General features: G+C 42.5%; 1 protein-coding gene across 2 annotated transcripts in view; it reads left to right on the plus strand.

Moving 5' to 3' along the window:
- The first annotated feature begins 599 nt into the window (after window positions 1-599).
- Window positions 600-21,959, plus strand: part of LOC112266071 (protein phosphatase Slingshot homolog 2) — a 35,343-nt gene continuing 13,983 nt past the window's right edge. The window contains exons 1-2 of one of the 2 annotated variants that reach the window (XM_024443558.2): window positions 600-844; window positions 7,380-7,423. In XM_024443558.2, the coding sequence (XP_024299326.2) occupies window positions 782-844; window positions 7,380-7,423 (107 nt within the window). In that variant the 5' untranslated portion in view covers window positions 600-781. Of the gene's footprint in view, window positions 845-7,379; window positions 7,424-16,270; window positions 16,819-21,959 lie in introns of those variants that run through there. The other variant, XM_042295967.1, reaches the window with a different exon arrangement.

Here is a 21,959-nt window from a genome sequence, read left to right on the forward strand (position 1 = left end):
TACGTTGAAACAACGTTGGTTCAACCAGTTGGTTCCAGATGGTATTGCCTTTTCATATCCATTAGAGTTCACTCAGCTGCATATTGTTTAAACCATAGACTTGTGTAATTAGCTATATTTGGTGCGAGGAGCCTCATGTCAAAACGTAATTTTCAAACGTGTAGGACCGCATTATTTTCTTCCACCCTTTCCTGATTGAGTCCAGAATGGTTTTGCTGTGTTCATAACAAGTGGGAAACTTGGAATATACTAGGTCTATTTGTTAATTTTGAGAATGGGATTGTTGTGTGCATTCACATGCTTTGAACTCGACTGACACGTGTCAACCATAAACTATAAGTACAGCTATCATGTTTCCAAACAAATTCTGGTGTTAAAAAGGCACATTAATATATATATTTTTTTAAATTAATTTTTGTTTCATTTAATTGCCGAAAATGCTGTTATTGAAGTCATTTCCTTAGTATGTGACGTCAGAGAAATCGGAGTTCAGAGATTATTTCCCATTTGTAATTACGAGTTGGAGGGCCGTCAATTGGGTTTGTCCCCGTTCGTATACTGGTAATTCCGAATGTACGAGCTGTTATGAACGCAGCATTAGACAATGTCGTTTGACAGCTGGCCAGTGGATCGCATGCGCCAAAAGACGCTGCTGAATGAATAGGAGGGAAATCACCAACGACCCAATAATATCGGGCGCCTTGCATGTCATCTGCTCAAATTATGACCATCTCGCCGCCTCTGCTTTCTCTAACTAAAATATCTGTTTCCTGGACCTTGAATGGCTCTGGTCACCGTTCAGCGTTCGCCAACACCCAGCGTTAGCTCCAGTCCCTGCGTTTCGGTGAGTTGTCGAGCCTGTTCGTCTGTCATAGCACGGGATTTAAGGCTCAATTCTACTGGTATTGTTTAGGGTGGCTGTAGCTAGCTAACATGTAGGTTGTTGTCCCATGCGGTAGTTAGCTAGGGGAAACACTTTTCACAGCACTTCGATACCGAAGTGACCTTTTCGTGGCAGGAGACTGAGGATAAGGTTAGGAAAAGGGTTAGCGGATATGGTCTCCTAACCTGCCACGAAAATCACTTTTGTAGCGAAGTGGGGTGAAAAGTGTGTGTCCCAGCTATCTACACTATAGCTGATTATGCCCTGCTTTTTTGTGTGTGCATGCGTTCCTAATAAATTGTTAAACGGAAACGTGTTTTAGTTGTCTGCGTTGTGTTATGTATAAATATACACGTTTGACTTTTGCATGGACACAGTTAAACTTTCCAGTGTCCAGGGAAGTTGTCGCTTAGCTACCACAGTCGATGGCTGGTCGGCCAGCTAGCCAGTGAAGTTTCTCAACTTGTAGCTAACTAGTTAGTTTGGTATAGTGACTGTTTTGCAATGCAAATGATTCCAGTGCAAATCTGACCTGTTTATCCCCAAGTCTATTATATAAATGGTCTAAAAGAACTCAAAGAAGCCAACTCATCATAGTTTAGCTATCTGTCAGTGTCAATCTTTGTTGGCGAGTTTACTGTTTACTCAGTCACCGCCATAAATGTATAGACAGTGGTGCAAAGTACTTAAGTAAAAATACTTTAAAGTACTACTTAAGTCGTTTTTGGGGGTATCTGTACTTTGCTATTTATATTTGACTTTTACTTCACTACATTCATAAATAAATAAAAATACTCGTTGCGTTTTGAATGGCTAGCAGGACAGGAAAATGATCAAATTCATGCACTTATCAAGAGAACATCCCTGGTCATCCCTATTGCCTCTGATCTGGCAGACTTACTAACCACAAATACTTAGTTTCTAAATTATGTCTGAGTGTTGCAGTGTGCTCCTGGCTATCTGTACATAAATAAATAAACAAGAACATTGTGTTGTCTGGTTTGCTTATGTAATGATTCATACTTTTAGTAATTACATTTACTTTTGATACTTAAGTATATTTAAAACCAAATACTTTTACTCAAATAGTATTTTACTAGTTAACTTTTACTTTTTCTATTAAGACTTCTTTACTTTTACTCAAATATGCCATTTGGGTACTTTTTTTCCATACATTTTATTACAACAGACCTAGCCAAAACAATGTCATAGACTCTCACAACAGTTCCACATCAACTAGGCTCAAGTTATTCTGTTAATGTTTTGCATGAAAACCGGGTTAGTATGACATGGCTGTCCAACTACATTTTATGACCCGCACTGGGAAAGATTCCAAATCAAATCAAATCAAATGTTATTTGTCACATACACATGGTTAGCAGATGTAATGCGAGTGTAGCGAAATGCTTGTGCTTCTAGTTCTGACAATGCAGTAATAACCAACAAGTAATCTAACTAACAATTCCAAAACTACTGTCTTATACACAGTGTAAGGGGATAAAGAATATGTACATAAGGATATATGAATGAGTGATGGTACAGAGCAGCATAGGCAAGATACAGTAGATGGTATCGAGTACAGTATATACATATGAGATGAGTATGTAAACAAAGTGGCTTAGTTAAAGTGGCTAGTGATACATGTATTACATAAGGATGCAGTCGATGATATAGAGTACAGTATATACGTATGCATGTGAGATGAATAATGTAGGGTATGTAAACAGTATATAAGGTAGCATTGTTTAAAGTGGCTAGTGATATATTTACATTTCCCATCAATTCCCATTATTAAAGTGGCTGGAGTTGAGTCAGTGTCAGTGTGTTGGCAGCAGCCACTCAATGTTAGTGGTGGCTGTTTAACAGTCTGATGGCCTTGAGATAGAAGCTGTTTTTCAGTCTCTCGGTCCCAGCTTTGATGCACCTGTACTGACCTCGCCTTCTGGATGATAGCGGGGTGAACAGGCAGTGGCTCGGGTGGTTGATGTCCTTGATGATCTTTATGGCCTTCCTGTAACATCGGGTGGTGTAGGTGTCCTGGAGGGCAGGTAGTTTGCCCCCGGTGATGCGTTGTGCAGACCTCACTACCCTCTGGAGAGCCTTACGGTTGAGGGCGGAGCAGTTGCCGTACCAGGTGGTGATACAGCCCGCCAGGATGCTCTCGATTGTGCATCTGTAGAAGTTTGTGAGTGCTTTTGGTGACAAGCCAAATTTCTTCAGCCTCCTGAGGTTGAAGAGGCGCTGCTGCGCCTTCTTCACGATGCTGCCATATGACATATCGGGGGTTGCCTGGCTGGCTGATATGCCAGCGGATGATTCCACATAAGGGTTGTAGCTAGACAGCCTAGCCCAGTGGTCGACAAACCTGTTCCTGGAGTGCTTGACCAACAGAGCTAATGGTTCAGTTCTCTGATTGCTTAAATTCAATATAGTGGACTATATAGGGACTAGGGTGTTATTTGGGACGTATCCATTGAGGGCAGTCTGAGGTCTGTTGGCTAGAGAAAGAGAGATGGCCAGTATAAATGGGAAAGATGAACTATGTTTCTCTCAAACAGCCACGAAAACAATTAAAGCAAAGGTCAACACAGAAATGATGTGTTAAGGGCTCCAGAGTCTCCTATAAGTGTTCAGTTGGGTTGAATTCTGGTGGCTGAGACACACACCCTTTAAACCCCCAACAACAACAACTGCCGATGATTAAGGTCTTAAATACACAAGTCTTAAATATTCCCAGGTAAACAGTTTTAGGTTGTAGTTATTATAGGACTATTTCTCTCTATACCATTGGTATTTCATATACCTTTGACTATTGGATGTTCTAAGGTACTTTAGTATTGCCAGCCTAATCTCGGGAGTTGACAGGCTTGAAGTCATAAACGGCGCAATGCTTGAAGCACAGCAAAGAGCTGCTGGCAAATGCAGGAAAGTGCTGTTTGAATGAATGATTATGAGCCTGCTGCTGCCTACCAGCGCTCAGTCAGACTGCTCTATCAAATCATAGACTTAATTATAATAACTCTGTTAGGTTCTTATTTTTCAGAGTAAATAACCCATGGACACTAGAGAAGCTTTAACCAAGTATAATTCTTCCCGAAGGTTCTGTACAGCTGTAATCAGACAGCAAACCATCAGTGATATACCTCCTACTTATGACACTCCCTCTCTCCAATCCTTAGTTTATGGTTTAACAGGAAAAGAGTAACAAGATCCCAAACCCTTATTACTCCCTTCAGGTGACCTGTCCTCACCTCCTGACCTCAACCCCTCCATCTAATCCACAGATGCCCATCTGTCCGTCCTGAATCAACAGGGTGCTCTGCTCCCGTCCGCCAACACATTCCAACACATTCAACAGCTATCTGTCCTTCTACAGAGAACCCTTAACATTTTCCTTTGATTCTATCATTTATTTAATATCTCAATGTTCAAAATGTCAAACCCAACACAATGTATTTTATTTTACCTTTATTTAACTAGGCAAGTCAGTTAAGAACAAATTCTTATTTTCAATGACTGCCTAGGAACAGTGGGTTAACTGCCTGTTCAGGGGCAGAATGACAGATTTGTACCTTGTCAGCTCGGGGGTTTGAACTTGAAACCTTCTGGTTACTAGTCCAACGCTCAAACCACTAGGCTACCCTGCCTTAGTTTCCAGATTTGATCATATTAATGACCTATCATTTAGAAAACAAAACGTTTATTCTTTCAGTGAAATACGGAACCGTTCCGTATTTTATCTAACTGGTGGCATCCCTAAGTCTAAATATTGCTGTTACATTGCACAACCTTCAATGTTATGTCATAATTATGTACAATTCTGGCAAATTAATTATGTTTTTTGTTAGGAAGAAATGGTCTTCACACAGTTCGCAACGAGCCAGGCGGCCCAAACTGCTGCATATACCCTAACTCTGCTTGCACAGAATGCAAGAGAAGTGACACAATTTCCCTAGTTAAAATAAATTAATGTTAGCAGGCAATATTAACTAAATATGCAGGTTTAAAAAATATATACTTGTGTATTGATTTTAAGAAGGGCATTGATGTTTATGGTTAGGTACACAGTGCTTTTTTTCGTGAATGCGCTTGTTAAATCACCTGTTTGGTGAAGTAGGCTGATTCAATGATAAATTAACAGGCACCGCATCGATTATATGCAATGCAGGACAAGCTAGATAACTACACATGGTTGATCATATTACTAGTTTAACTAGTGATTACCCCTAAAACAATAACAATCACTTTTTTAATGTATTTTTTTTAAAGATTGATTGATTTTTTTATAAGATAAGTTTAATGCTAGCTAGCACCTTACCTTGGCTCCTTGCGGCACTTGCATAACAGGTAGTCAGCCTGCCACACAGTGTCCTTGTGGAGTGCAATGTAATCGGCCATAATCGTTGTCCAAAAATGCCAATTACCGATTTTTATGAAAACTTGAAATCGGCCTTAATTAATTGGCCATTCCGATTAATCGGTCGACCTCTAGTGGACGCACCTGCTTTCAATATACTTTGCATTCCTCATTTACTCAAGCGTTTCCTTTATTATGAGGGCACCAGCTGCCTGTCAAGTGATGTATGAGAGGCACCCATGTGAGGCTCTTTCTTCTCCTGAGAAAGAGCCTCCTCAGCTATGTTCTACTTGCAGGCCATTACCACAGCAAGATGCCATGCAGGTCAGGGTTATTATGGCTGGCATCTTCGGAACGATGGATGGTCATGATTACAAAGCATTATGGTTGACTGCCTTTGCTGTGTGTGGAGTGGATATAGTGCTGTCACATCCTTTAGCTCCATGTGTCTTATATCCCATTAGACACTGATGCTCCAACTTGAAGTGCATTTTTTTTAAGCAAAGATGTTAACACCATACAAAGATAGGGGTGACAGATGGAAGATTTAGGTGTAACACTGACTATTGTTTAAGCAAGTATCAGCTCATACTGAAGCGTCTCGCCTATTAATTAAGCCTACTCTGTATTCAGAACATCAAACCTGAGAGAAGGATTGCTGGACGGGGGAATCTTCCTAGTAGCACACTAAATACTCCCCTCTCATTGGCTTGACGCAATCCCCTGTACCTCCTTCCTCCATGTGGTGGCATGGTGACCATGGAGACGGGCCTGTACATAGTATTACATGTATGGTGACTTAACCACAGGGAGAGGAGGAAGCTTGTGGTCTCTCCTCCACTTTGCTACTTAATAAACACCTTCCTATAGCAGCCTATTGGCTTCTGCTGCTTTCGCCATTGAAAAGACAGTGGGTGAAGTGTTTTGGAAAGTTTGTCTCGTTGAAGGGATGGGTGGCTCCCTCGAGTCAAGGTTCTCCTGTGTCACCATGTTTCTTAAATGCATTTTTCAAATGTCATATGCCTGGCTGTGGCAGCATCTGATTTACATCACCTGATGTGTGAGGATTTATGTCCAGGCGAAGGCTTTTTGATTTGCTCATGTTTTCTCTAGTTTGTGTGCCATCATGGTCGTGCACACAAGCCCAACAAGCAGAACTCTTTACATAGATTAGGCCTAATTGTAAGCATTTTTGTATTCTTGAGTATAGGTCTGGGCTCTGTCTGGGATTTTGTTTGTGTGTGTGCTCTTCTCAATGAAGATGCATTGGCTGGAACACTTCATCCCATCCCGTGTGTCATGTACATCGTGTGTCTGCATAGGACATGGTGAATGTAGCCAGTGTGTGGTGCATTGGGCTTTATTAACCCAGTTCAGTATCTCTATGTGACTGGGCAGAGGTGGGTGGGATCTGCTAGGGCTCCCTTGTCCAGGATTGACAGCCTGATCCCTGGGAGAAAGTTCCCTGAGTTTGGAGATTACTGGAGCAGAACAGGCTGGGATTAGTGTCTGCCTGCCTGTCTGTCTGAGCAGGGACAACAGACTGCCGGGCCAGGGTGGAGAGAGAGGGACGCTTCAAAACAGGCCGGCAGCCATTTCATTCCTTATCTATTCTGCCTTGTTCTGGGTTTAGTGAAATATCACTACGGCCAATCCCATGACATGGATGAAAGTGGATATTTAGCGGCACATTTTAGCCGATGTGGAATTCATTATCCTCTTTAAAATAAGGTTAATTCGCTCTTCCTCGGTGCCCGATGCAAACCGTGTTGCAAAATCTCCCTTGAATAGATCGCTATACACTTATGTCTAACAAGCCCAAATATGGACATCTTGTTTGGACTGGGTGTGGAATTCTTGTTCAAAAGGTCTGGCAGCATCACACCTCCTAATATTGCTGTAGTATGAATTTGTTTGGCTCATTGTTAGTCATGAGACACTTGACTTGATTCATACTTGACTTGATTCATATTCATATGCTCTCCTTGTTCAGGCCGGTTATTGTGAACAAGCAACCTTGTCTATTCATGTGACCGCAGCTTTTTGTCTGTATAATGTGTCATTACTATAGTCCGTTTATGGATACATTAGTGTGTATGTGCATGTTGGTTTCTGACTGGTTCTCTGCTCTCTCCCCAGGAGGCAGACAGTGGTGAGGATGACCGACGCTCCCAGCCCCGGAGGTAAATTAGCAGTAAAATAATCTCAAAGTATTGTAATTGAAAAACTATGAAGTATTTTTGGGCATTGCACTGACAACCTTCCAGGCCCTGCTGAATTTCTCAATTATTGTGTTCAGTGCCTGAATCAGCTGAGACAAACGTCTGTTGTTGGACCTTTGGGAGCTCAGCTGTACTTCCAGCTACTGTCCACCAGAGAGAGTGTGTTGACAAGAGTGTATTTGCTGTATTGGCCATTGGGTTGATATCAATACTGTCTCTTGGGTCAACTCAGCTCACATATACTGCTGCAGAGTCAACTGACTCTTATTTAGTCTCAGACCCAGGCAGCAAAATGACTGACAGAGGGGTCGCAAGCAAACACAGGAACATTATAATGGCTGTACATTGCCAGTTGGGCTGTTAAAAAACACACACACCCGTGCACAAAACAAGTGACTGCATAGCTCGTTTCAATTTACAGTATATCACACAATATATTTTCAAATATCTTGAAAAATACATTTCTATCAACATGTAGACTCGCTCTTGACTAGCATCATTGTCAGAGTTTTTATTCACACTTACTTTTAGGTCATTACAGGAGAAGGGTAGAAAAGGACTAATGGTTGCCATTTTGCATCTTCAAAACACTAGGCTATTTTGGAAATGCAAAATAGTTAGCCTATGTACGTATTTGGGTTGGTTTGTAGTACTCGTGTATGACTACTCCAGTTGTCTACTCCCGATGATCTATTTGCATGGTTGTATCTGTTATCTGTGTTACCTGCCGCTTGACGTCCGTGTGTGTGTGTGTTTTATAGAAGGACAAGACGTCACTGTTGTTTCACTTGTCTTGGCAGTTGGGTTTCAGTGTGGATCTCTTGGATTAATGTCTATTCATACAGGACATACTAATAGTTATAGGTTATTATGGGTTAGCCTATAGGTTAATAGGCTAACGTATAGTCTATATGCCATGGATCATCAACTAGAATCAGCTGCGGGACGATTTTTCTTTCCTGATGTGGATGGTAGGGTGGCCGTAACATAACATAAGAAGCCCAAACAGATATGTTTGACTAAAACATCATCATTTCAAAGCATGCTTCCATTTGGATGCGATCACGTGTCTCCCTATTATGCGTGGAAGTACTTGGGAACAGATTTCTTCAATTAAAATCACTTGGAGTTAATTTTCTGATGTTTTTGTTGTCCAGCAATGAAAACTCCACAGAAACTCCACACTCCACAGTGTTTAGTGTATATACAGTAGCAGACAAAAGTCTAGACACACCTGCTCATTCAAGGGTTTTTCTTTATTTTTTTTTACAATTTTCTACATTAATAATAAAAAACAATGAAATAACACAAGGAATCATGTAGTAACCAAAAAAGTGTTAAACAAATGAAAATATATTTGAGATTCTTTAAAGAAGCCACCCTTTTGCCTTGACAGCTTTGCACACTCTTGGCATTCTCTCAACCAGCTTCATGAGGTAGTCACCTGGAATGCTTTTCCAACAGTTTTGAAGGAGTTCCCACATATTCTGAGCACTTGTTGGCTGCTTTTCCTTCACTCTGCGGTCCAACTCATCCCCCCAACCATCTCAATTGGGTTGAGGTCTGGTGATTGTGTAGGCCAGGTCATCTGATGCAGCTCTCCATTTCTCTAGTTCTTGGTCAAATAGCCCTTACTCAGCCTGGCGGTGTGTTTTGGGTCATTGTCCTGTTGGAAAACACAGTCCCACTAAGCGCAAACCAGATGTGATGGCGTATCGCTGCAGAATGCCGTAGTAGCGATGCTAGTTAAGTGTGCCTTGAATTCTAAATCAATCAGTGTCACCGGCAAAGCACACCATCACACCTCCTCCATGCTTCACGGTGGGAACCATACATGCGGAGATCATCCGTTCACCTACTCTGATTCTCACAAAGACACGGTTGGAACCATAAATCTCAAATTTGAACTCATCAGATCAAAGGACTTATTTTTTATTTATACATGTATACACACACTGTACCAGTCATCCCAGGGTTTTGCTTTATTTAAATGTTTTTCTGGTGACAGTGTCAGGCTAGTTGACCAAGAAGGAGGGTGATGGAATGGTTAGTGAATGCCAGTTGAACCCTGCTGTAGGGTGTTAAGGGACCTGGCTGTAGTAAACATGGAACTGATAAACAAGGGCGTGTGTTTGTCTGAGTTTGAGTATCACTTCCCCTTGGCTTGGCCTAACGTCAAGTATTCTTGTCAGTCGCATTTCACCTGAACTCTCCATCATAGGACCTTCATGTATTCATAACAGCTTCAGGGTAATGATATTACATAGCATTACTTGATGACCGAGCTGATTGTTGTGACAAGCCTAACTTTACACAGTCATGGCAGACACCATTATTTTGGTAAGCTAGTCGGCTTGCATCAAAACAGCACTATAAAGTATGTTGTATTAACTTCTTATATGCCTATTCAGCTATCATGGCTGTTTATTATGTTCAGTTCCCTTGTGTTGGTGTTATGACTGTGTGGTGTTATGACTGTGTTGAACTAACCCTTATAATGTAGGGTCTTTTCTGTACATTGATTTAACTTGACTTCTGGTCAGGATTTAGTCTATTGAATTGTGCTAATGCAAGGTAGAAGTCAGAGTTCTCCATACCAGTACAGTTGGTGATAGTTTGCAAACACTGGGTCCACCACAGCAAACTGTTTGGTTTCATGCTGAGAAGGAGCCAACATGACATGATGTGCATTTGGCCAGCACAACCCCATAACAGAACAATTTAATGTCCATTATGTGTTGCACTGACTTCACCATTCAACTCCAATGCTGCAGGACATGTGGACTCAATTATCTATTAGGTAATACTATGGCAATGGTGAGGTCACCCCCCACCTTGCCCATTCAATGTCCTCAACTCTTGGACTAGTTTGTCATTTGGAGCCCTCAATTACTCCCCCATCTGATACTCACCCAACCCTCCCATTGGTTATGTAACAAGAAGCCCAAATGAACACCACAAGGATTCCAGTACTAGAGATATATTGCATCTAATTGGATATCAGAAAGCAACCTTTGAGGGTGAAGGTTGTGCAGTACTCCATGTTCAGTGTTTTGCTCAGTGCTTACCAGTTATGGTAAGAGTGCTATTGTCATCTATTCTGTGCCGCACACACAAGAAAGACACGACAGCTGTTGTTCCCACGGCTCTGATTGAAGTGTAACATACTGTAATACATTAATCTGTGCTCTGGCTTTGCGACGTGTATGCATTGCAAGGAATGTCAAGGACGGCATACTTTCTAGTACAGGCCTACTTGATTGTCCTTCATAAGTAAGGAGAGGGCTGTTGGGCTGCAGACATATTGAGGGGGGAGAAGGGAAAGGCAAAAGGATGTTCAGGGTCTTTTCTGTGACCTTGTCTATTCATTGTTTTCAGTAGGCATTTCCTTTCAACTGCTTACTTCATCATGGCTCTGGTAAGATTTGATTCGGTAGACACACCCACACACACACACCCACACACACACTGATGTGCAGGGCCGTACACAGACCTTTTTCAGGGGGCAAAAATACACCAAAAAAAACCTTTTAAAAGATGTATACAATCAAGCACACATCCATGCAATGTCCATTGGAAAACATTGGCAGTAGAATGGCCTTATTTACTTTGTGACTTTCAACTTGGCACTGTCATAGGATACCACCTTTCCAACAAGTCAGTTCATCAAATTTCTGCCCTGTGAGAGCTGCCCCAGTCAACCGTAAGTGCTGTTATTGTGAAATGGAAACGTCTAAGAGCAACCGGCTCAAAAACAGCTCAGCTGTGAAGTGGTAGGCCACACAAGCTCACAGAATGGGACCGGTTGCAACACTCACTACAGAGTTCCAAACTGCCCCTGAAAGCAACGTCAACACAAGAACTGTTAGTCAGGAGCTGCATAAAATGGGTTTCCATGGCCACGCAGCCGCGCACAAGCCTAAGATCACCATGCTCAATGCCAAGCATCAGCTGGAGTGGTGTGAAGCTCGCCGCCATTGGACTCTGGAGTAGTGGAAATGCATTCTCAGGAGTGATGAATCACTTTTCACCATATGGCAGTCCGACGGATTAATCTGGGTTTGGCGGATGCCAGGAGAATGCTACCTGCCCCAATGCATAGTGCCAACTGTAAAGTTAGGTAGAGGAGGAATAATGGTCTAAGCTGTTTTTCATGGTTTGGGCTAGGCCCCTTAGTTCCAGTGAAGTCTTAATGTTACAGCCTACAGTGACATTCTAGACGATGCTGTGTCTTCCCACATTGTGGCAACACTTTTGGGAAGGTCCTTTCCTGTTTCAGCATGACAATGCCCCCGTGCACAAAGCGAGGTACATACAGAAATGCTTTGTCGAGGTTGGTGTGGAGGAACTTGACTGGCCTACACAGAGCCCTGACCTCAACCCCATCGAACACCTTTGGGATGAATTAGTACACCAACTGCGAGCCAGGCCAAATTGCCCGATCTCCTTAATGCTCTTGTGGCTGAATGGAAGCAAGTCCCCACAACAATGTTCCAGCATCTAGTGGAAAGCCTTCTCAGAAGAGTGGAGGTTGTAATAGCAGCAAAGGGGAACCAACTCCATATTAATGCCCATGATTTTGGAATGAGATGTTAGACAAGCGCGTGTCCACATTTTTGGTCATGTAGTTACAGTGCCTCCTAAAGATGTGATTGACATCTTGAAAAGAGGGTGGGTGATCTGAGCTGATGAAATCTGCAAGTCTGCTAGCTCAATTTATTATACTGATTGTGATTTATTTTCAATGCTCGTATCAAAACTTCACAATATGATATTCATAACTTAACAAAATGTGGGAATGTTGAGGGGTCTGAATACTTTCCAAGGGCACTGCATGATGGTTAGCTAGTCTAGACTACCTGTGTTGCTGCTGCAGACTGAAGAAGGGATGGGTCGGAGGGTCGTTGATGCAGCCAATCCTAGTGTCAAATGTTGTGCTTCTGTGGCAGTACTGTTACACACAACTAGGTAGCTAGCTACACACACACACTCGATCAGTGACCACATCTCAAGCCATGCATGTTTGAATAATGGGTGTGCACAATCCCATTACGGGGCAGACTTGGAAACCGGTACAACTGGGCGTGCGCCACCTTCGTACAGGGCGGACCAACCGGTGCAACCAACGGATGGGGTGGCGAACTTGACGACACAAACTTGTATAAAAAATTATATAAATTACCACCACCCAAAAGGGCACTTGGCGAGTGGGAGGTGTACAGGTTGACTCCCATCTGTGTTTTTGCCTACTGCTGCGTCTGATGTGGCTGTCAGAGCAGGTTATTCTGGATTTGAGTTACCCTGTGCTCAGTGTTCACGAATTCCCATTACCGGTTGCGAGAAGGAAAGGAAATGGCAGCTATGCAAGCCAACTCAAACCCATGGCCTAGAGTCATCGTCTTTCATTGCAGCGTGTTTTCTCACGCCTGTCTATCAAGGGGAACACCTCTCCTGGCTACCAGCACTACCCTTCTAACCTCGGCTGACAATTTTCCTGATCATATCACCGCTTTCCTCCTAATTCCTGGTATCTTCTGTGTCTCGTATTTTAGCCCTTCACTTAAGTCCCAAGGTGCTCAAATCACAACTAAATAGGTGACATGGTAGGTAAAAAAAAAAAAAAAACTTTTAGCTTGACAGGGCGTTAGCCTGCCCTGCGGTTGGCCTTGTAGCGTTCATGTCCAGGTCTATTACTAGTGCTGCAGTTAGTGTAGGCTATGTGTTCTGGCTGGTCTCATTTCAGACCCCCTACTCCTCCAACTAGCTCTAGTGTAGCAGGCCTATAGGAAACAGCTGCTCACTTTAGTGGAGAGCAGGATGTTAAGGGGTAACTTCGAGTACACAGAGACCCAGTGGCTGACTGCTGCCTGCAACACTTTGACCCTTTTTTTCTGCTAACTCTCATTCAAAGAGCGACACGAGCCATTGCGCAATCGGACCCACGTGTTGCCCCCCCCCCTGCATGTCGGACCCTATTACCAGAGTCAAAACAATGTGATTTAGTAGTGGTCTAGCCTATTAAGAGGTCCAAAACATTCTGTGCCACATAACTAGCACAGATGCTGGTCACACAGATGTTGTTTTGATGCGTGTTGGTTGGTTGAACGTTGCCTGCTATGATGACCCAGTGGGTGACCAGCTAAACCTCATAACTAGAGAGGAGGCGGACTGGAATGGAGGAGACCATGTGACGATGCCCTGTAACCGAAGACACCCAGGTATGTGTGAGTTTCTACGTCTCCTTCCCCGTCATGTTATTTGGAGTGCACGAGAGGAGTCAAGTGTTACACACACGCTTTGTAAACACTGAGTGTAACCATGTCCCACGCTATTGCGGCCAGCCTTCTCATCTTTTCTTTGGCCACTTAAGTTGTATAACTTTAGCAGGGCAACTTGCGTAGTAGCTGCCTGTTTGTGTGTACCGGCAGCCTGTGTTATGTAGTGACTTGGGTAATGGCAGGCCGTGGGGACTGGAAACATCAATGGAGTGTTTTGACTAAGAGCCCTCTGATTTGAGCCCCTGTTGTCAGGTGTAATTGACCTCTGGCGTCTGACCTCTTCTGCCCCAAGCAGCACTACATTTGCATAATACAGCCTATATACCTAGCTCCCATGGGGGAGCATGTGAAACTACACTGGCCGCCACCATTTGAAGCTTTCCAGTATGAGTGAGACCAAATGACCAGACAGACTATGGCCTGTTTTATAAGGTGGACATTTTAGCCATGTAGGCCTAGCCTATATAATGTTTGTTTTGGCTCAAGCAGACCAGGAAGGAAGTAAAGGACAGAGGAAGAGCTGTGTTCTCAGAACCGTCATCTTTGTTGTGTACACACATTACCGCTTTCATTCTTTATCCAAGGCCAGGTCGTGTTAAGTGAAATCCCAGGACTGGCTTATAATCGTTCGGAGACGAGGGACAATGGGGAGCAGGAAGAGGAGACTGAGCTGTTGACTTTGTAGGGACTCATTGTAAAGCAGACCTTAAATACTGTATGGTTGTCTGCCTTGTTTGTATAGTATTAGTACAAAGACTTAAACACACTAAAATAGCTTCCAGAGTCTGCTTTGTCACCTGGCTCTTGTGATACTGTTGTGATCAGTGGTGAAGATCGGTACTCACACTTGAGATCTGTACTCTAATTTTAACTTCTCCCATTGACATTAATTTGTGATATATGCAAAAGTCCAAGTTGCACCCTTATCTCAAGTCTGAAATCGGCATAAACCAAGTCTAATTAAGAAAAACAAGTACATTCTTGGTAATAACAATCCCTTAACTAGCTAGCCTTTTATATGACATTGGGTGCTTCAAATGTGTATTTCCTTGATTCCTCATGTCCTCTTTCTTCCTTGCCGCCTCCTCAAAACACATTGGAGGAATCTGAACTTCTCCTCAATGCGTTTTGAAAAGGAAGCGAGGAGAGAGGACGTAAGGAAACACAATCGAGATTCATCTATTGTAGCCGAGTGGAGCCCAAATCCATGTGAATTATCTCACCCCCAGTGGAGTAGTAAACACGGTTCCCTCGTGTAGCCTATTTACACTGCTTCATAGACCTCTCCCTTTCCTATTTAAACACTGTATATCGCTTGCCAGTCTGATCCAGATAACGGGCCAACACATGAGTCTGGCTTTAGATAAACATTACAAAAGAGTTGTTTTGTATAATACTGGGCCGGTTAACCTACAGGTGTGGTGCCAAATGGTTGATGGCCCTTTTCTACTGAGATGCACCCCATGGACAATGTCTATAACAGGTTTATTACATAGACTTTGGTTTGTCTGGAGCTGCCAGGTAGAAGTTTTGTGCACTCGTATCCTTACCGACACTGAGAGTGCCTGGTTTTCCTCTCATGTGGCCCCTTTGCGTTAACGTCACGGTCTCCTGGTCAGTGTGCGAATGAGCTCCCACTCCATAAACCATATGATATAGTTCACCTTATATCTGATCAGAATGGCAAAGGTACAGCTCATTTTGCAGTCTGTTCCCAAATCCAATTTACTCTGTAATTCAGCTGTTATTTGAGACTTTGTCAAGTTGCTGTCTGGGTGTACTCAGTGAGGCAAAGCAGGGTGCACGAGCACAGTTCCAAGAATTCAGTTGTTGGTAAACACACTGCTGTCACAGAACATGTGGTTGCAATAGGTATGCACAGCTCTTCCAAAAATAATGGAACTGCTTGAGTAAATGAGGGATACAAAGTATATTGTAAGCAGGTGCTTCCACACAGGTGTGGTTCCTGAGTTGATTAAGCAATTAACATCCCATCATGCTCAGGGTCACGTATAAAAATGCTGGGCAGGCCAATATATAGGCTACCAAGCATGAAAACGATGTAAACCATATGCCATGGCCATCTGTCACCAGATCTCAACCCATTTTTACACGTATGGGAGATTCTGGAGCTTTCCACAACCATCAACATAATACCAAATGATGGAGTTTATTGGGTAAGAGTGGCGTCTCATCCCTCCAATAGAGTTCCTGACACAATGTAAATCTATGCCAAGGTGCATTGACGCGGTTTTGGCTCATGGTGGCCCAACGCCCTATTAAGACACTTTGGTGTTTCCTTGATTTTGCAGTTACCTGTATGTTCCATCTGTACTTTAACTCTTTACTTCAACACCTCCCTGAATTTGTCAGTCATCACATTATATGGCTGTGTCTTGCGCTTCCCCAACCTTGTCGCTGAAGGAGTGCCCAATCTGTTGTGCCACATTGTCGCTCTCCCCTCGTCTTTCAATTGGGACATTCTAAGCATGTGTCAGCAACTCCTCCCTCTCACGAGTTGAGTTTGTAGCTCCTGCCGGTGTCCCGTTTACAAGTTTAAAGCTTTTACAGTAGGACGGACGCGAGTGCTCTTCACAAATATTGATTATAGGTCGTTTGAAAGATCCCACCGCAAGAATAACTCCGTACGGTGTTACAGAATTTGGAACAGTCTTGCAATTAGAGGATACTGTACTTAATACACAGTAAAAACAAATATGTTTTTTATTTTAAATAATTGTATGATAGGCTTAACGTTTTTATTTTACTAACAGTTTACTTTATTTTCCAGCTGCCTATTTTATAATGTCGCGAAGGAGATAGGTCGACAAAACATACTGTCGAATATCTATCGGATTCGTTGTACTAATAAGTGTTGACAATGGTCGGAGTGGAGTGAGCCTTTTCGAAGATATTTTGCGCTATCGGTCTGCTGTTCCGTGGTCCGGTCATGACTCTCGGTAGTGTCTCCGCTACCGGGAGCTCGGCGGAGGGCTGCTTCTGCTCCTGCTGCGGAGTGAAGATGATGCCCTACTTCTCCGACAACGGAGTTGTGTCTCAGAACCAGATCAACCAACTGTGAGTTGTACATTTTTGTTACGAATATTTTTTTGTGGTTAAAATGAAGAACATTTCCCCACCGGATTCATTTCCCCATGTAGTGGACATGCGATATGTATGCATACATTTACGATTGATTTATTTCAGCTCAGTTGTCAATAGTCTGACGTTGCAACATTATTGTGTAGGAATCTGACACATTTCTAATACATTTGTGACAGTCCATCCTGACTACATGTATTTCCCGTTAGTGACGTAACAGGATGTAAGTAATCTTGACAGCTTCCTCTCCTGGTTGAGAAATAATGGCACAATGGGTTATCCATGATCATTGCGTGGCGCGAGAGAATCATCTACCTGGCTGTCTCCAAACTGGTCTGACGAATCCTGTCGGTCAGATATCCATATAAAGCAACAGTCTGCTCTATGAACTAATGCCAGAGAATCAGCCTGCCAGTCTCCCTGGACCCCCCCCCCCTCTGTCAGTTGCATAGCTCTGTTCTGTGTCCTCCAAGCCTCTAAACTGGCTTATCCAGGCATATGGCAGTCCCTTTTTAAAATTTGCCCTTCTTTAATAGCGCATAGAAATATATTAAATCAACTTGATTTATAATTTATTTTCAATTATATTTTGGCTGTTGTGTGTTCTGATTTTGTTGTATTATGTCTCCTAAGAAAATATTCTATAGCCCATCCATCCATGTTTTTGAGTGGAGGCTCTGCGCTCTGAAGCTTGCAGCCATTCTAACTAGGCTAATCGTCTGAGGTGTTCTTACCTGGGCCTCTGTATGAAACCGTGTGAGGCCAGTCGTCAGGTCCAGGTGGCCGGCCAGAGACTGATTTGATAGCTGTTAAAGAGAGCGCGTTGAATCCTGAGAAATAGCCTACCTGATGAAGGGTAGTTAGTGGGTTGTATCTGTATGTTTGATTGTTGTTGAGGAAGGCACTCATGTAAGGGCACCTGGATTTCCAGGTGTAAGTCCATCAGATGAATAAAAGTTTAGTGAAGCTGTTAGTGTTAATATGTTGTAACTAGCCTTGACACCCTTTTTAGTGTAGGCCTACTGCATGTTTCAGGGCAGTAGCAGTCCATCAATGCGAACTTGATCAGTGTTTTGGATGAACCAATGTTAAATGCTTGAATCAAAAAGCCCATATCTGTGTTGCAAATACCGTACCATCAAAGATGCAATGGTTAAATATCACATTCCCCTGTGATAATGACTGGCTGTCCAGACCATGTTACACAACCCTGATGTTGCCCCTGACTGATTTTGCATTGATTGACCATGTTCCTCTGATGAGAGGCTGCTCAATGAAGACATGCAAATGTATTGTTTGCTGTCCATATACTCATTTTGCACTGGTTTCTATGGCTACATGGGTAGTGGTGCTACTTATTTGCTTATGGGGGATATTAGATATCATTGGGTACTCCATGAGTCGATGCCTTGTATTTCTTGACTCACTATTTCACTGTGTGTGTGTTTGACAAGGGCTGTTATACTTTATTATATGGCCTAGACTAGTTAGTCATTTGAATAGCCTAGACTTTGTTTGTCTTAATCTGAAAGACACACACACACACGCGCATGCATGCACACACTCTCGCTGATGCGCACAGGTACTTGTATGCCATAAACGGCACCAGATGTAAGAGAACCAACTTCTTTGTTTTGGAGGAAAAATTTGGTCCGGGGCTAGTATGTATTCTCTTAGCCTTTTCAGGGTGGGCAAACAACCACCTATAGACTATATCATGGCCTCCTTTCCTCGACAACTCTGTCAAACCGATCCAGAAAATCTATGCGTTATGACAGTATTTACGAACCGATTTTGTTATTGGTGTGCGACCATGTTAAAAATAGACAGAGGAATGCCTGTGTGTCAGACTGTTTCACCATGGGCTGGGATAATTACAGGTTTACAGTGTGGCTAACTGCTGGAAACCTGAAATCTAAACAGGTGTTGTCCCACTAATTTACAATACTACCCCACTTTGCTGTACACACACACACACACACACACACACACACACACACACACACACGTGCTGCGTTGCTGTTATTCTGGGGAAAAGCGTTTTGAAGAATATGAATCTGACTCTCTTTAAGTGTGTAAAGATTGGCAGCCACACAAGGAAGCCAGATTTGGTGTGTGATTAGTATTCATAACATCGGTAAACACAAAATCGAACGGGAGACGTTGATGTTGGTAAGAGATGCTATAGGTCTTCATCAGCAGTCTAGTGTGACGATACCATGACAGTGCTACTAGTAGCACCATGTAGAGAATGGGGATGTGACAAATGTACCATTGTTCTTAATGTTTAAACTCCAATTTTTTCCCCCCTATCGTTTAAACAATAAGAAAATGACGTGAATTCACAATTCAGATATGATCCCGCGTGTGACCTTTCTCTGCTGTGTCCCTCTTCCATGTTCTGAGTTGTCAGCACACAGGACTTCATATCCCACTTCTCGTCAATGTGACGGCTCGTTGTAGGATTGCTGTCATGCATCCCCGCAATCTGTTGTTAACGCCACATATGGTGTTTGAAAGCTCGCGCTTTATACTTGCAGAACAATCATTGTATAATTTCTCCATGCAGGCCGTCACGTTTTTTTGATCTGGCGTCTTGTTTGTTCTAGGTATGCTATCAGGGCAGTGAAGAGGGCATCCTCTACCATTGACAATGGCTGCGCATAAACTGCTTCATTCCTGTAATCAGCACTGTGATTTTCTCACTGCTGCCAGAAACTGGTTGGTTCTCATAGCTGTAGCTCAATTTCACCTAGCAAAGTGTGCATTTATTTCACCACCTTTTCATTTAACTTTATCAAAGTATTGCCATACAGAACTTAGCTGCTGTCACTTCCCTGTCTCAAAAGCATACAAATCAATTAAAAGATGCATATCTCCTCCTAGTAATGTTACATCATTGCTGCTAGTGATGCACCGATATTACATTTTTTTCCCGATACCAATATCTGGGATATTTTCCTTGCCAAAAAACTCGATACCGATATACATTTTTTTTTTTTTGCGGCCTTATAAGCATTCTAGTACAGTTAAATAGTTAACACGCATGGATGCAGCGGTATAAGGCACTGCATCTCAGTGCAACAGGCGTCACCACAGTCCCTGGTTAGAATAATAATATAATAATAATAATAACATAATCAAAACTTTTTTCTTTCGCTTACTTGCTGTGCTGTTTCGTTGTTCAGTCGTTTCATTCTCAACCAGGATTTCTATGGAACGCCGTTTGGGTCTTTGCATGTCAAAAAAGATACAAGTCAAATAACACTTTGACGTGTCAAATCTTGTTGATCAATCAGGACCTGAATATGACTGCACATCACAATTAACACATTCAGTCATTTTTTTACCTAGTTATTACACATTGATTACACTGTCACTTGTATTTCATATGTCACAACGATTCATTGATACGTATGCTATGATGCTGGTGAAGTTGTCTTGCGAAACTGCAGTGCTGGTCATAATTTTTTTTTAAAACTAGCTAGCTCATGGATGCAAACAATGTTCTTCCCCAGAAACATAGCAAAACGGCATCTGTTTCAGTAGCTATATAGTTAGCTAGCTAGCTAAATATATAGCTAGGTGTCATCTAAATTAACCCTAATTTATAAGACCGTTCTTATTTGATTAATGGTTGTCGCACCCATCTATGTGAAGCTAGTCACAATAAGGATTAGCCAAAATAGTGGACTTTGCAGCTAGCCTTCAAAATAAAAGTGGCATAATTCTACCATTTTGTATTCATTTGCATCACTGTCAATGACATACTTTTATTTTGAAGGCAACCCGCAAATTCCACTATTGTGGCTACCTAGCTAATACTTACTCACAAGGATTCCTAAATTATTGCTAAGAATAATGAAAATGACTGCTGTTTCTACTGGTCACTGTTTTCAGGCTGGTTGTATTGGTGCTAGCTAGGTACCAAGCTAAAGTTAGCTAGCTACCCCAGAAGTTGTGGTCAAGCAAATTATGCTTTATTACCAATGCGTTATTGTAAACACATCGTTCGTGGACGGTGTTTGCTTGCTTGCATTTTTTTTTGTACAGCTTTGACAGTGCTACTGTATTTTTGACACGCAAAGACCCAAACGGCATTCCATAGTATGTATGACATGAAGCTAATAACAGTGACTATTACTGTGTAACTCCGGTCGGCGAAAGCCAACATCACCCACGACAGAGAACGGATGATTGTCAAGGGCAATGATTTCCATTATCTTGGTGTTAATGGTTCTCGCCTTTTGAGTTGTCTCGCTGAAATGTTTTTACTCTTTCAAATTACTGCTTGACTTGTTTGACTGTTCGATCCACACAGCAGACATTGTGATCTAAGATAGGAATGCTGTGTAGCGCAACGTTTTACGTGGCGTCATTACGTTATGTAGGTATGCATGTCAGCTTTGACATCCGGTTTTTCACATCGGCGTTAAACTAAACATCGTGCCGACACCGATGTTGGCATTTTTGGCTAATATCGGCCGATTCCAATATGTTCACCTGAAAGCTTGTGCATCCCTAATTGTTGCATTAGATTTTTGTTGCATTAGATTTGTATTGAATTTTTCCCTTTTATGATAATGATCGAGACCTGTTAGTGGTAGTTTTGTGATTAATGCACTTAAAAAATCTTTTTTTGTAAATTTCGTTTGGGGATTTTTTTGGGTTAACCATAAAGATCCCTGTGTTTTTTAAAAACGTTTACACCCCCGTGTAGGGAATAGGGTGCCATTTGGGACGCAGGCATAGTTTTGGTTTGAACACAGGCTCCTTTCTTACATCTCAGCGTTGATGGAGCCCCATCTTCATTCCAGTGGATTGGAGTTCGATGTAGGTGGTAGTACTGATGTGGAATTTTCCTCCTCTCAGAATAGTCCTAAGGCCTTTAACTGAATGCCTCTGTCCTTGTGATGCAGCTCTGAGGAAGCTAGGTCTGCTTACCGGAATTGGTCCCGAGACTGACTGTACTTACAAGGAAACTCTGAGTCGAGACTCCAATTTCAATCCAGCTCTAGAAACACACTCACAGGTTGTCAGTTTATCTTTAGCCTTGGCCTGTAACTCTTTCTCTCTCGCTCTCTCTCTCATGGTCTCTGGCATAATTATCTCCCCTT

Source organism: Oncorhynchus tshawytscha, linkage group LG13 (genome assembly GCF_018296145.1).
Source record: "Oncorhynchus tshawytscha isolate Ot180627B linkage group LG13, Otsh_v2.0, whole genome shotgun sequence".
NCBI classification, from domain to species: domain Eukaryota; kingdom Metazoa; phylum Chordata; class Actinopteri; order Salmoniformes; family Salmonidae; genus Oncorhynchus; species Oncorhynchus tshawytscha.